Raw genomic sequence first — 17,269 nt, 5'->3', positions numbered from 1 at the left:
ATAAATAAGATAAAATCGGGCATGGGAGTTTGGTCCTGGGTTTTTTTTTAATAAAATATGAGATAATTTCGAATTGTAGTAAATAACTCCCAGTTTGCATTTTAGTAAAATTTTAATTTGTGGTGAAAATGTGGCAAAAGGGAAAAAGTAATGTTGCTAGAGTTTGGTACTGGAAAGCAAGGAAAAAGAGTGAACAAACTGTGTAACGGAACGCCAAATATTGACTCATCTGAGAGGAACTGCCAATTAATGAATAAATGTGTCTGCAGAGAACTTTCAGGTATTGGTGTATTTTTCCTCAGTAATGTGAGCACTGTCAGGGTCATATGCAGTAGGGTAGAGGCAGGGATTTCTCATCTAAATATCAGTGTGCTTACCTATACTGTGTTGCGTGTGGATTTCAGCCTATCGTTTGTGAGAGGATTATTGAACCCTACAAATCATTACACGTCCTAACGCGTTTCGTATCCAGCGATACATAATCATAGGTACTATGATTACGTATCGCTGGATTTGAACCGCGTAAGGACGTGTAACTTTTAGCAATATGGACTAAAGCTTTGATTTTACCATATTTTATCGGCTGGCGGCAGGAGTGCATGTTCATTATTTGGTCGTATTCTCACCTCAAGCTACGGGTTCGGGGCACAGCACCCGGGCCACTTGCCGAATTTGGTGAGTGCGAAAATAGCTGACTTTATAGTTAATAACACATATTTTGAGCAAATTTTATCCGAAGTTGTCGGACCTGGTTTTTTTTTTACCAAGGTCAACTCCCATCAGGTGAGCTGCAGTTCTACATTTATTTTTTGCGGCTAATTATACAGCTCGGACATTTATGGTTCTGCGCTATTATAGGGGACCCGTCCCCCAATAAAATTATTCCAAATCGTATTTTATCACATTAGTCAATCAAAATGAACTTTAATTACATTATATAAATTATTTGAATCTTGTTTCCTTCAGTCTGGGAATTAATAATTATAGCAAGCAGACAGGAGCCATTTTGTGCACACTGTTATTAAGGCAAATCTTGCATCATCTCAGAATCTTGTTTGTGCACCAGAATGGGGGACCCGATGTCCATCCCCATGCCCTTGCTTCACAAATAAATGATGATGAGAACGGGGGAATGTGTGGAGAGCAGTGACATCTAGGAAGTGCTGAATGGAAAGTGAAAGTAATTGTCTGCCCCGCCTCTATGCATAATTGGCATAGAGGAGTGGCAGACAATATTTGATTGACAGCTGAGATTTTTAAATGAATTTACAACAGCTATGAATGCTTTAATAAAAAATAGAAATTGGATTTCATGTTTAATTTGAAAAGGACTTTTATTATACAGCTTTTTATGTCTGGGTGACAGGTCCACTTTAATCTCATGAGGTTTGGGGATTAGAGCCGGCAAAATAGATGTTGGCCTACAAATCATTGACTGCAAAGTTTGGTCTGAAAACACTGTCGGCACTGCCATCAGGGGGAAAAGCCAGGAATGCTGTACAAGGGGGGGTCTACAGATGAGGGCCCTGAGCATTTTGTTGTATAGGTGCTCATAATTTATTATGGTGGCCAAATTAATGGAATCATAGTTTTCTTTTTTTTTTTTAATTGGATTTTGCCAGTACAGCTTGATACTTGAGAAAGGGACAACCTACCTCTGGAAACGGACAGCATTATAAACAAAGCATTACCAAAGCTCTTTCTTAAAGGGTTGTTTCACGTTTCAGTTAACTTTTAGTATGTTATAGAATGGCTAATTCTAAACTTTCAATTGGCCTTCATTTTTCTTCTTTTTATAGTTTTTGTTTTTAAAAATTTGCTTTTTTTTGCTTCTTTTGACTTTTTCCAGCTTTCAAATGGAGGTCAATGACCACAACCAAAAAAAAAAAATAAACAAATGCTTTGTAAGGCTACAAATGTATCGTTATTGCTACTTTTTATTACTAATCTTTCTATTAAGGCCCTTTCCTACGCAAATGTTACTCTCTGATTCAAATCAATACATGGTTGCTAAGGTAATTTGGACCATAGCAATCAGATTGCTTAAACTGCGGAATAAAAAGCTAAATAACTCAAAAACCAAAATAGTTTGAAATAAATAAATAAACTGGTCTTCCATCCAAAAACTGTTTTTTTCTGAACAAACGAAAATGTAATTCTAAGAACCTATCAAATATACATAGCATAAAAATTTTGTCTGGCTGTTTACAATTACTGGCTCTAAAACAATTTAGCAGAATGTAAGTTAACAGACCTGGACAAGAACAGATTTTGGCTACAATCTTTTAAGGTACGTGGAAGGATCACCGGCACACAGGAGTTTGGTTAAGCAGGGCAAGCCCTTGCAATTTTATTAAATGCAGTGCAACGTTTCGGGGCACGCCACTTTGTCAAGCAAAGGGGCGTGACAAAGGGGCGTGCCCCAAAACGTTGCATTGCATTTAATAAAATTGCAAGGGCTTGCCCTGCTTAACCAAACTCCTGTGTGCCGGTTATCCTTCCACGTACCTTGGCTGGGCGGTTGCCGATTCCCCTACTACTGAGCACCAGGAAACTCTGCTTGGGTTTGTGAGGTGTGCAGTTTCTCCAAATTGGCTTGGAGCTACAATCTTTTAAGCCACCCCACAGCACAGAAAGGGATAAACAAATTCTGCTTGCAATTGCAATTACATTTATAAATAACGTAAAACCTATGAGCTTTTAAGTTAGCTATGGAATTTTAGTAAAGTATAACGTAAGTTACACAAACACAGATCTAAAAGTAACCAAATTACTCATAAATGATCATAGAGAAACTCTAAACCGATATAGTTCTGTATAATCAACTTACTTTCCCACCACGGAACACATGGTACCAAACAGATGTCCCACCAAAATCAATGTGAAAATCTGTGTAGCAGCCCTTAACACTCATCAAACAATACCTGAGTGGAAAAAAAACAAAGACCACATTAAAATGTTGTGGTACGACACTAAATACATTAGAATTATGAACAACACAAATGTTACAAATATAAACACTAGGACAGCCTTGCATCTAGAAAAAAAAATAATGAAGTATGTAAACTCTGATTACTCCTTCCTTATCATCTTTAAGATTTACTGGGTATGGGAATGGTTGTCCTCCATATCATGCTGAAAGTTTGCCACTGTCTTTAAAGATGCACAATTGTGTTTCTGCTTTCATTGTTTTCCAGACATAGATGCCAGTATATAATTAAAAAGTTGATCTTTGTCATTTTCCTGTGAGCACACAGATACAATTTATTATAGTAACAAGGATTTACGCTATGGTAAGATGCTACTGCTTACCATTCTAAACTTGAAAGTTTTCTGTTCAACTTTATATATCTTTTACATATAAAAGTTTGTAAACGTTTGGATTTGGTATGACCAATTTCCAGAAATCTTGTTAGGGACCCTCCTCCAACCATGAAAGGCACCAGTAACAAATTTTTGTGCAAATACATTGATATCTTTGCATCATGGCATTCCGCCTGCAATACTATTTAATATCAGTACATAGACTGCAACTACAGTCCTTACTTTCAGGAAGTCAATGACTTCCTGTAACATCACGTAACCAGGGTACCACTGGTTATATATTGTAGACGGGTCTGTAAAGAATTAAAGATGATCCCTCATATCCGCAATGACCAAAGTCAAGTTACAAACATTGCTTTGCACCAAGAACCTGGTAAGAAGGACACTTTTTGAAAATACATAGCTCCGATCTATTCAGATAGAAAAGTACAGTATTCACAGTAATAATATGGTTCACACCTGTCTAATGCATGATATACTGCTTGCTCTCTAGACTCAGCAAAGTCATTCAGCTGGAGCTGACAACAAGTTTTGCAAGCCATATAATTACCACAAACCCATCAGTCAATGTAAAACCCTCATTATTATACAGGTATGGGACTGGTAACCCAGAATGCTCAGGGACCTGGAGTTTTCCGGATAACGGATCTTTCTGTTATTTGGATCTTCATAGCTTAAATCAAAATAAGATTTAAACATGAATGAAACCCAGTAGGATTGTTTCGACTTCAATAAGGATTAATGGTATCGATGTTTGGAACAAGTACAAGGTACTGGTTTATAATTACAGAGAAAAAGGAAATAATTTTTAAAACTTTGAGAAAATGGAATCTATGGGAGATAGCCTTTTCGTAATTCAGAGCTTTGTGGATAAAGGGTCCAGATAACGGATCCCATACCTGTAATGATATATATACATATATATACCCCCGAATCCTGTAAAAGATTCAGCCGAATACCGAACCGAAATTTGCATATGCAAAATAGGGATGGGAAGGGGAAAACATTTTCTACTTCTTTGTTTTGTGACAAAAAGTCACGTGATTTCCCTTCCGCCTCTAATTTGAATATGCGGATTTGGATTCGGTTTGGCCTGGCAGAAAGATTTGGCCGAATCCTGCTGAAAAAGGCTGAATCTATATATCTATATATCTATATATATATATATATATATATATATATATATATATATATATATATATATATATATATATATATATATATATATATACACACACACACACACACACACACACATACACACACACACACACACACACACACACACACACACACACACACACACACACACACACACACACACACACACACACACACACAGACATTAGGGGGCAGATTTACAAAATTCGAGTGAAGAATTCGAATGTAAAAAAATTCGAATTTCGAAGTATTTTTTGGGTACTTCGACCATCGAATTGGTTAAATTCGATCAAATTCGATCGAATTCGAACGATTCGAAGTAAAAATCGTTCGACTATTCGACCATTCGATGATCGAAGTACTGTCTCTTTAAAAAATACTTCGACCACCTACTTCGGTAGATAAAACCTACCGAAGTCAATGTTAGCCTATGGGGAAGGTCCCCATAGGCTTGCCTGTGATTTTTTGATCGAAGGATTTTCCTTCGATCGTTGGATTAAAATCCTTCGAATCGTTCGATTCGAAGGATTTAATCGTTCGATCGAACGAAAAATCCTTCGATCGATCGAACGCAGGATTTGCGCAAAATCGTTCGACTTCGATATTCGAAGTCGAACGATTTTAGTTCCCAGTCGAATATCGAGGGTTAATTAACCCTCGATATTCGACTATTGATGAATCGGCCCCTAGATCTTTTCCATCAAGGTTATCATATAAGTTAACCAGCATTTCTTGACCTATGTGCATCAAAGAACACCCTAACTTTAGTCAACATCCATGCTTCACCAACGTGATAAAGTCAATTCTGAAATGATAGTGAGGTCTATTTATCAGAATTACAGTTATGTACCTATTGTACTGGTTCCACTCACTAGAGAAAGGGAGAATGCAATATTTTGACACATAATATAGGCTTTAAAATGAAGATCAAATTGTGCCTCAGTCCTCAGAGTTAAGAAATAGGGATGCACCGAATCCAGGATTCGGTTCAGGATTCGGTCTTTTTCAGCAGGATCGGCCAAATCCTTGTGCCTGGCCAACCCAAATCCTAATTTGCATATGTAAATTAGGGGCGGTAGGGAAATCATGTGACTTTTTGTCACAAAAGAATTTTCTCCACTTTTTCCTTTCCTGGCCCTAATTTGCATATGCAAATTAGGATTTGGTTCGGTATTCGGCCAAATCTTCCCAAAAAGTGGATTCGGTGCATCCCTATTAAGAAACACTGGTAGTAACACTGCATCAGCCACTGAAAACTAGTTGGGCAACCACTGGATATGTCTGACCATTTAAGGTTAGTGTTTTTCAATAAAACAAGTATGGAAAGCAAATGCAATGAAAGAATTCAATCGTTAGGTACATCAGCTGAAAATTAAAAATTTACATTGCAGAATATATATATATATATAATATGAACACATTGCAAATGCTGTGACCTTTGCTAGATTCATTGGATGCTCTAGATACTCTGGATGGTTTTGACATCAATTCCCAAAAACATATATGTTCTACTGTCACCCTGTCCACAGTAATCATAATATAGAAACGCTCCGCAGCTCACAAGCAATAAACAACAGAATTCCCCAGAATCAAGCTAGGAAAGATATCCCTACTGCTTATATGCAGATAATGATGATAAAGCATTTCATCTCCTGCCAACAGTCTTAATGTGTAACAAGATTGCTGTAATTCCGACATACCCTGCTGAAATAATGTAAGTGGCATGACATTAACCTGTTAAAATCTTCATTACCGCACTGAAGATGATGGAGCGAACAGTCACAACTGGTTCTGAAAGAATTCACTTAGCATGGCTTTACCCCCCTCCCTCCTCTCCTAAACAGCGTGATCAAGAGGATGTCAGCAATATGCAGACGGTGTGCAGTGGTCTCTGAAAATGATAGGCTAAAGCAAATCAGAGACACTCTTGTACATCCGCCAAGGCTGCCTAGCAACCGCATCCAAGGCTGAGGTTGACGAAATGATTCGCAATGCTGTCAGATCTGCAATCTGTGAGCTTTGAAAAAAAAAAAAAAACCCATCTCCACAGCAGTCTCCACCCTTATGGGACCTAGTGCATCGCTTCTGATTTTCATTCACGGTATCCCAGCGGGATCCCATCACAGATGCTTAAACAGAAACTGGAGCAGTAAGTCTCAAATTACTCATTAGTGTTTATAAGCATCAGTACTCCATTCCACGCCTCCTGCTGCAGCATTTACCAGCATGGGCAAAAATTGAAAAAGCTCGTTTTGTACACAAGTATTTTTATGTGGTTTCATTTAGCAAAAATCAAATGCAATGCAAAGACATTTTGATGTTTAAATATCTTTTTGTATGATGCAGTCAGTGGCAATCTATGGCTTTTATATTATGATGTTACAATTAATTTAAAAGTAAGCTATAAACTTGGTATGACATAGAAATTTTAAGGGGTAACTCATTGTTACAAGAAACGAACCAATATATCCAAAACACGTTTCCAGGGATTGGAATAACTTCAAGGTCACCCCCCAGGAGGCAACAGGCTTTTGGTATCTTACCTAAGGTAAACAATTCCAGCCTGTTAAATTTGTAATTAATCTTAGCATTTGCTTTATAAAACGTAATACTATGTTAACTTTGTTTAAATTTAATTCTCTTTCTCTATTTACTCCATGTTTCTCTTCTATTTAATGCATGTTTTATAACACCAATGATCACTGTACTAGTAATTGGACGTATAAAATGTCCATGAAATGTACAACATGCTATGAAAATTAATAAAAACAATTTTCAAAAAAAAAAAAAGTAAGCTATAAAATACAAAAATAGCCATAAAAATGCAACTTTACACTGTTTTTTTTGGAGTTTACAGGCCCACTTCTCCCTTCACACTAAATTCTGCTTAGCGAAGTGGAATACATATGCTGGCTTAGACTTGTGACTGCTCTCTATACAACTTTAAGACACTTGTCCTTGCCATAGGAGTTGCCATTTATGCCACTGTATATCATCATGCCATACCACCTGAGCTTCTAGGTCTGGTTTTTTATGTGCATGTTGAAGATGAGAAGCTCTTGACTAGTCTACAGTCTGGGAATAACAACTAAGTAACCCTTCAACATTTTGGTTTCAGCTTTCCCCTTTGTAGTCCATTTGTTAGGGCCTTAAATTACCCCTTAACAAAGTTACCAATATACACTAGGGGGCAGATTTATCAAGGGTCCAATTTCGAAGTTAAAAATACTTCGAAATTCACCCATCGAATTGGAATACTTCGTCTTTGAATATCAAAGTCGAAGTTTTTTTCATCGAATTTGGGTATCCTTCGGTCGAAGTAAAATCGTTCGATCGAACGATTCAAAGGATTTCAGCGATCGATCAAATTATTTTACTTCGACTTCCAAAAACTTAGAAAAATGCTCTACAAGGTCCCCATAGGCTAACATAGCACTTCTGCAGGTTTATTTTTGAATTTTTTTACTTTGAAAATTCCCTCGAATTCACTTCGACCCTTGATAAATCTGCCCCTAGGTCTTAGTGCTAAAGTTTCAAGAATATTTAAAACAGCAAATAACAATTAGTGTCCAAAAGAGCATTTGCCACATAACTAATCATCTCCCACAAATACCACCACAAAATTATTCTTATGTTCTACAGTTTGGGAACTCCAGGTGAAAAATATGAAGATCAACCAGTAATACTTTGGATTAAAAAGCAAAATATGAAATGTGCCTACAGCTCATTATATTTGCATCAGGCCCTTTAAATTACAGACCAGAGAGACTCAGACAGTAAGTGGGTTAATTTAGATTACAAGATCAATGGAACAATCCATTACATATATCAAATGCCTTCTGATTCCTGAAAAAGAAGACTCCAGCCACTTACCCATGAAGGTAGGGAAAGGAAAGATGCTTTTTGAATCCAGATAAGCAATGTAGTATAATCTGTTTCCAACTCTTGGAGCTAAAACCTGAGCTGAATTGGCTTTGAAGAAATTTCTTATGGTACTCTGAAAATTACTGTGAACTACAGGAAAAAATATCCTTGATTCAACAGAAACTGAAGCGATAAGAGTCGTGGTCAGCCTGCCACTGCTTGCAATGATATTGAATGCAATTACATTACAAGTGGATGGCTGGTGGACATGGGCATATTGACTACCAATGCTCGTCATGTAGCAGTGGTGGTCACAATATTCCGTGTGCTATTAGTGTAAATAATGTAGAGATCGTCAAAATTGAAAAAATAAAATCTTATTATATAACTAATATTACAGATAAGGGTCACTAATCATGCCTCTATACACAGCGAAAATCCCATCACTGGAAGTTGACAGAAAGAAATACTACCTTAAAAAGTGGGGATATATAATTCTTCAAATTATAGTACCTCTTTAGAAAAATTAATTGTTTTTGAATCTAACCAAGCCAAAAGAGCAAACCTACTTTTTCACTTTAGGATACTTCATTTCAGCTATTACATTTGTTGATTCCTTTTGCTGTTCCTTTAAATGCCGTGGCCACATGTTATCCACCCAGTCAACTGCATCAACCTAGAGGTAGCAATGTATGAAAAGAAAATGCTTAGTTTTTCTCCATGAGCTTATTTAGCATTGTAAAATATTTTACGCTTACGCTTAAAGAGTATTCATTTCAACTAAATCAGCCCATATATAGATCCCATACATGTCAACCCACCTGATTTGGCTGGAGACTCAGATCTAAGACTGACAACCTGCTTCTAATTTGCGTACCTACTACCTGGTGCTAGCATTAAAGGAATTGTTCAGTGTAAAAATAAAAACTGGATAAATAGATAGCCTGTGTAAAATAAAAAATGTTTCTAATATAGCTGGTTAGCCAAAAATGTAATGTATAAAGTCTGGAGTGACTGGATGTCTAATATAATAGCCAGAACACTACTTCCTGTTTTGCAGCTCTCTTGCTTTCTACGGATTGGTAGTGACTTGAGGGGGGCACATGGGTCATAATTGTTGCTTTTGAATCTGAGCTGAATGCTAAGGATCAATAGCCAACTCACTGAACAGTTACATCCCACGTGGCCCCCTTCAAGTCACTGACTAACTCAGAGTTAGAGATCTGAAAAGCAGGAAGTAGTGTTCTGGCTATTATGCTACACATCCAGTCACTCCAGCCTTTATACATTACATTTTTGGCTTAATAACTATATTAGAAACATATTTATTTTGCACAGCCTATCTATTTACCCAGTTTTTATTTTCATATTGAACTGTTCATTTAAATGGCAATGATTGTAAAAAACAACCTCAAAAGTTTATTTAAGATGAACTTGCCACTTGCCCCTGAATTCCAAATGTGGTTATATTTCGAGAAGATTACCCACCCAGCTCTAGGAGGTGTTGTGCTGTGAGTATGTCAAGCCTCTTGAAAGCTGCCCTAACGGCTGATTATGTCAGCAGATTAATGGCTGTTACCAGGAAGAAAATGACATTTACAGTGAGAAAGCCAACTAGACTTCACTTCCCTGGTATTTCCAATAGCCACCTGTGGCTTGACATGTAATGTTACATCAATCGTGCCATACTGGTTCCATTATTTCCTAAAGTGCAAGAAAGTTTTCTGCATTTCAATAGTTACAAATTCATGATAGTTTTAACAAGTTTTCTTGGGCATTTTCTATGTGTTTATTAAAGGGATACCCCATATTTAACATGAGCACAATGAATACGGCTTGTTTTGAGGATACTTTTTGTCTATTGCTTTAATCACAAAAAAAGTCTAAATGGGTTTTATTATTTCTTGAGTTAAACAAAAAAAATTAAATTACTCAATGTTTGGTCCTTGTGAAGTAGATAATTAGATCAATAGCACACCGGTAACAAAACAGTTAGGGGTGAATGGAGAGGCATATATACTGTATAATTTAATTACCTTCCAAACATGGAGCAGCTTCATTTTTTCTGTTTAGCTCAACAAATAACAAAAGACATAGAAATGTTGTGATATTTTGTGATATTCCTTGTTCTCATGTTAAGGTTTACACCAACTCCTCATTATTCCTGTCCACTCCCTATGTGGAAACAATCTCTGCTTTATTTTCTTTCCCCAAGCACTTGTAGGCAAGTGTGAAATTAAGAGTTCACCACAGAAAAACTCACCCACTTTCTATTCATTACTATGGGATTTTTAGAAGTCTATTGAACAGATGGTAAGTTATAACTTTCACCCATTGATAAATGTATGAAGTTTAGTAAAACAGAGCAGTGCTATAAAAAAACTAAATTTGAAGAGGAAGAGCATTTTGGTGATATCGAATCTATAAATATGCAGGAATAATGCCCTTCGCCTAAAGACTCCAGAAGTGTGGATGTTATTTGACAAAGCTCACGTATGGCAAGCGAAACGTGCATCAGGCGCTTAGCATTTTAATCTGTTAGGCAGGGAGATGGAAGCGTTACCTATCTCAGTGAAGGGTGGAAAGGTGGAAGGGTAGAAGGGCCACACGGCTTTTGCAGGTGGATGCGGGTGGTTCTTGCGCCGCATTCAATGTTAATTCACCAGAGGCAGTGCACAAAAATTTAGTGCTGCATACATCAGTGTACCACGAGCCTGCCAAGGGAGTATTGTGCATGTGTGGGACAGGCAGGTCTCTATAGGCTCGCAGCCAGACGATTACTATATCAGCAATAACATTCACACTCCCGGGGGCGTTAAACGAAGGGCATTATTCCTGCATATTTAGATTCAATATGACCTCTGCCCCAGACTAGACTACATTCCAGCACCCACCATTATCCCCACAACCACTTAATGAACTGAGTTTGTCAAGAGTAGTTCAATGTAGAAGCTTCATTTACCCCTCCTTAATCTGTCTGTTAGTTGTGGACCTTAGAGTCGGTACGGCTCTCCCTCCTAAACTACTTTTAATTTATGTTCTAATATATCTGGGCATACTGTTTTTATTATTAAAAGTTAAGTTTTACTATAACTACATGGTGGGAATCCATGACTGATCTAGTGCGGGGGGAGCAATTTCAGGGGTCATACTTTTTCTTTCTTGATTCACTTGAACTGTATAAGGAATGCTGCTGTTCAGTTAAAATATATTACAGAGGCCCTACAATTCTACAACAAAGACAAATTAATTTAAAGCATTTTCAAATTCATTTAAAGTCAAACCGCCATACCACAGTAGGCCGCTTCACCACTCTCTCTAGCTTTGTGTGACTAAATTCCAGACTGATCACATTGTACAGTTTTTCCCTTTCCATTTCTGGTGTTTCATAGTATCGAACAAACTGGGACATGCTCATGTCTATGCTCTTCTGAGTGTTGACATCCATCACATCAACTACTCGGCGGCTTCCTAAAAGACCAAAAGCAATTTGTTGTAAAAATTATTTTGAAACAGTATACAATGTATAACACTGTCCTAATCTTCATGTTAAAAAAACCTAACGGTTACCAAAAATATAACTTTTATGGTGATAGCAAACATTAACAACTATGTCATACCATCGATTTAATCACTATGGACCTCCGCAGAGTGATTTCCAATGGGAAGCACTAGGTATAGACAAAGAGCAGCAATTATTGCTCATCGATGTGGCAAACAAAACACCATTTTTACGGCAACTGATTTACACCAGTGTAAGCTAAAGTTAATGGAACACAGGGGTGGTGTCATTGATTTAAAGAGAAACTGCATCGTGTGTGATACCACTAAATGGTCTAAACCAGAGAATACAATTAATAGTAGGGCAGATTTTTATTAATGCAATGGTTCTTACACATTTTAAGTTTAAACATTTGTCCAGGTTCACCTTATAATAATACAGATAAATTAAAGTATTGGTGTATCACTCTTTTTGATGTCATTGCAACAGCATTTAATACACCTAAATAGAATTACTACTAATTTCACCTTCAGTGACCTTCAGTATAGGGTTTCAAGAAAAATTAGGGCAAAATATAAGCATTCACCAAATGATCTACATCCATAAAAACAGTGTTAGCATTCTGTTCCATGGAAAATATTTATTTACTTAAATATTGATTTATGAGAAAAGGTATGTTGCTTTATTAAACAAACTATTTCTTCTGTAACCTTAACATAATAATTATCTGAATGACAAGTATGAAATAAGAGGGTGGTTTAGACAAGCTGTTTGTGGACAGTGTCTACTGATCACCAGCTAAAGGTCTACTTGTAGATCCAGATCTACCTTTTGGGCACCCATGTAGAATATTAGAAATGTATCTGTACTCCATAACAAGATTCATGTTGGTATAAGTGTGATTTCATACTAACAGGAGTGCAGCTCTTTCTCATGGTTAAGCCCAATCCTCTCACAACTTTATATGTTTGTCTGATTCTAGGAGCATTAATCAGGAGAACCACACAAAGTTTTAATGTTTAGCATTTACTCTTGAAGGTAACTACTCTATCCTCATGATGTAATCCATTTTTTACGCCAAGTGGGGGGTTAATGAATTCTAATGTTGAGAACTGATCCTGCAGCTCCCAACACAAACATATGGCAGTAATATTAATGATTCAATGGTGGAGGCTATTTTTATAGCAATTTTTTGAACCAGAGTTAGCTAAGATAAGCAGATAGTGTTACCTATTATTGTGTGAATCAGTTATCTACATTCTCCCTTCATAGTAAAGCTGATCATACATTTAAAGATCCACTTGTTTGGCGAGATCACCAACAAGCAGTTAGTTGCCCAATCTGACTACACATGCTTTGGAGGAAATCAGTCTGTTCCAATTGTGGCCTACACATTGGGCAAGAACCACGTTTTTAGGGCCCTGTCTGATATTTGGTCAGCCTGCAGCATGTTGGGAACCCCCAACAACCTTGCAAACAAGCTAATATTTGCCTGAACTGGCCACTCACATGCTGGATGAAATCAACGTGATACAGTTGGGGGCCTATGGAGATCTATTGGGTCATCTCAATTGCACTGTGTATACTTTGATTTTGCCATTCCAGAACAAAAGTCTCTGTTGTTAATGAACTCCTGCATTTTGGTTATTGTCTTGTTGCACCAACCAACTTCTATTACTATTCTATTAATAGATGATGGATTACTACCCTGTAGACAGTAAAACAGCCTTAAATCATGGACACCTGCAATCACATCTAATCAAATGGCACATTGCACTATTAAGCTTTTACAGTCATTACACTTGAGTAAGGCTGTCCAACTGATGGCCCACAGACTGGATGTGGCTTTCAAAATGATTTGAATGGCCCCCCAGCATGCACAAGATATCCATAGATAACTTTATAAGATCATTGATTCATCATTGAATTATGATTATGTTGCTCTAAAATGTGACCATTAATAAACTTATTTGCAACATTGAACTGGTACAGAATTGGCCTAGAGGTTCACATATTCCTGTAAATGTGTTCAGTAGTGATAATAACTTGTGTTCTTTAACAGCTAGCTAGCAGATGTTTATCTATCCATACATGGTACATTCATCTTGTTTGGCATGACCACCAAGCAAGCAGATTTTTATCAGATTTGGCTACCAATCATAATTGTAGCCTACAGAGTATCTTAGAAAGAGGACAGCATCAACACTCCGGTGCGGTCCTCATTCAACAGGATTTTTAAACCTGCCCGGCAGCACCTGCTGAGGGCCAAAAACAAAGGTCGAAAACCTTCCTCAAACAAAAATATCACCCTCTGCCCAACAACTCAATGATAAGTTTAATGTAAACACACCAAAAATCAGTCTAAGACAAACAAAAAACTTACAAAAATTGCCTCAATCTGCATGTGTATTAGGTCATCAAATGACAATGCAATAGAAGAATGTTCTATAATCCATTCCGTATGAATTTTGAAAATTTGGATTTTTTGTGTGTCGAATTTGAATTTAAAACCACCAACTCAAGTTCATGTAGAGGTCAATGGCAGATGTCCCTTAAACTATTTAAAGATGTTAATAGTAGTGATGAGCCAAAGTTTCGCTTAGAAAATGACACCCCATAGTCATAGACACCATAGACACCCCAAATTTTACGAGCAAAAGTCTATTTTTTATTCTGACGAAAACTCGATTAGAATTTGTTTCGAGTTTTCAGGTCAGGACTATTCAATCTAATTTTAGACGTTCAAATTTTTTCATAAATAAAATACCATTCAAATAGAGAATAAAATCAAATTTATTCGACCTTTGATAAATAACCCCCATAGTGTATAATAGTGTATATCAACACATATTATATACCATACTATACATCTAGCTATAGATATGATTACTTTTCACTTAGGACAATCAGACCTCTAAACAAGGTGCCTTGGGCTGCCGCTCTTCAAAGTCTTGCAGCATACTGTGGGATGTGAACAACCAGCAGTGGACCTGTCACCCAGACATAAAAAGCTGTATAATAAAAGTCCTTCAAATTAAACATGAAATCCAATTTCTATTTTTTATTAAAGCATTCATAGCTGTTGTAAACTCATTCAAACAGCTCAGCTGTCAATAAAATATTGTCTGCCACTCCTCTATGCCTTAGGCACACAGGCGGGGCAGACAATTACTTTCACTTTCCATTCAGCACTTCCTAGATGTCACTGCTCTCCCCACATTCCCCCACTCTCTTCATTATTTAATTGTGTAACCAGTGCATGGGGATGGACATCAGGTCCCCCATTCTGGTGCACAAACAAGATTCTGAGATGATGCATGGCTTGCCTTAATAACACAATATGTCTCCTTCCTGCTTGCTATAATTATGAATTCCCAGAACAAAGGAAACAAGATTAAAATAATTTATACAGTGTAATTAAAGTTAATTTTGCTAATGTGATAGAATAGGATTTTGAATATTTTTTTGGGGTGACGGGCCCCCTTTAAGAGATTAATGCACTGTAATTTGTGTGTATATTTTTCTGTTTATCATTTAGATCAGTGCTGTCCAAGTTCTGTGGTACAGAGGGCCAAAATTTTACTGGCCTATGTGGTGGAGGGACGATAATAGAAGTCAGTGTTGGCCACTCCCCCTTTTAAACCACACCCACTGTAAACCACACCCATATTACCACAAGAACTTGAAGATCATATCCATATTAACGGTGGCAGCACACCAAAAAAAAAAATGGTTGGTGCTCACTGCAGGTAAATATCTCATCACTCAAACACATATGTTAAAAACATACCCAAAAATCCATATGCCTCATCCTCCCCTGTGGATAATACAACACATGATTAAACACCTTAGGGGCCCTTAACAACAATTTCCAAATGCGAATAACCCCAAGAACAAACCCCTAACAGGCTTACATTCCACAGGTAGCATAGGGCAAACTGAGAATGGCACACACAAGCAGCACTGAGTAAGCAGAGAATGGCACACACAAGCAGCACTGAGTAAGCAGAGAATGGCACACACAAGCAGCATTGGGCAAGCAGAGAATGGCACACACAAGCAGCACTGGGCAAGCAGAGAATGGCACACACACATGGAGGCAGGACCGGGCCAAGGTATTTTTGCACCCTAGGCAAGGGCTTCAATCAGTGCCCCCCCCCACCCAGTCCTGCATTACCATTTCCAACCTTACCAGTCATATAGCCCCCTGTACCTGTGCCAGCACCTATCATATTGCCTCCATTTGTACCTATGCCAATGGCAGTCAATCCCTCAGATTGACCCCAGGCCCCAATCTGTACCTGTGCCAACATAAAACAAAAGATCCATCATATTTTTACCCCCAATCTGTATATATGCCAGCTGCAACCAAAAGAATCCATCATATTGCCCAATTTGGTTCTGTTCCAGCAGTAGCCAAAAATCCATCATATTACTCAAACATCTGTGTACCTGTGCCAGCAGCCACCATATTGCCCCATGTACCTGCCAATCCCTTATATTGCCACCAATCTGTACCTGTGCCAGCATCAGCCAAAAAATACACACTATTGCCTCCATATATGTACTTGTGCCAGCAGCAGCCAAATATCCATCATATCATCTATTTACCTGTGCAAGTAGCAGCCAAGATATTGCCCACAAATATGTACCTGTGCCAGCAGCTGCCCAAAGGGAGCTGGGGAGTGATACTGTCTGGAACAGTAGGTTTATAAAGTTGAAAAACGATTAAAGGCCAAGCAAATCAGGGTTTAAAAAAGAAAGAAAGGAAATTACCCTTAAAAGTGTGCCCCCCCCCCCCATTATTGCGCCCTAGGCAGGTGCCTATTCTGCCTGCCCCTAGTTCCGGCCCTGCAGGGAGGGAAGGCAGAACAGAGCAGGAGACAGGGAAAGCTATCATTCTAAGATGTACTACATACAGTGACACAGTGCTGGTTCCCATTTTGAATAAGGTGTGAACAGGTGAAAAATGTGCACCGGACCCTTACCTGCCCCCTCCCAACCTGAACCCAGCCTGGTCCGCTCCATCCCCTCTATTCATAGACCTGCGCCCTTCCCCTCGGTGATGTCACGAAAGGGACAGGCAAAAGTCTATAAATTCAGGAAACAGAAGCCGACAGTTTAAGACTCTTATTTTGACAATTGTCAGAATCGGTCACTTTTTTCCCAATATAGCCAAGACTTTCTCAAGTGACTCCTAAACATCTTTCAATCCAAGCCTTTATACTATAATGTATAAACTTCTCCAGCCTGCTAATAACCTCATTAACAGATTACTACCTCTACTCAATGTCACTGCAAGGAGACCCACAGACAAAACTGAACCTGAATCCGACTTTTTGGAACATAAGTACAGTACCAATACTGTTGGTAATTATAAATGACCTTTTGAAATTAATACCTTAACCACTGTAAATG

The 17,269-nt window shown here is 37.9% G+C and overlaps 1 protein-coding gene across 3 annotated transcripts in view; it reads right to left on the bottom strand.

Annotated features, from left to right (window-relative positions):
* The window catches only part of kdm2b.L (lysine (K)-specific demethylase 2B L homeolog), a 66,115-nt gene that overhangs the window by 41,230 nt on the left and 7,616 nt on the right, over positions 1-17,269 (bottom strand). For 2 of the 3 annotated variants that reach the window (XM_018263257.2, XM_018263248.2), the window contains exons 5-7: positions 11,642-11,820; positions 8,919-9,025; positions 2,831-2,924 (exon numbers count right to left, since the gene is read on the bottom strand). In XM_018263257.2, the coding sequence (XP_018118746.1) occupies positions 2,831-2,924; positions 8,919-9,025; positions 11,642-11,820 (380 nt within the window). Of the gene's footprint in view, positions 1-2,830; positions 2,925-6,219; positions 6,239-8,918; positions 9,026-11,641; positions 11,821-17,269 lie in introns of those variants that run through there. The other variant, XM_041567686.1, reaches the window with a different exon arrangement.

Source organism: Xenopus laevis, chromosome 1L, assembly GCF_017654675.1.
Source record: "Xenopus laevis strain J_2021 chromosome 1L, Xenopus_laevis_v10.1, whole genome shotgun sequence".
NCBI lineage: Eukaryota > Metazoa > Chordata > Amphibia > Anura > Pipidae > Xenopus > Xenopus laevis.
The sequence above is the reverse complement of the archived record's forward strand: the minus strand, read 5'-3'. Positions and strand labels throughout refer to the sequence as shown.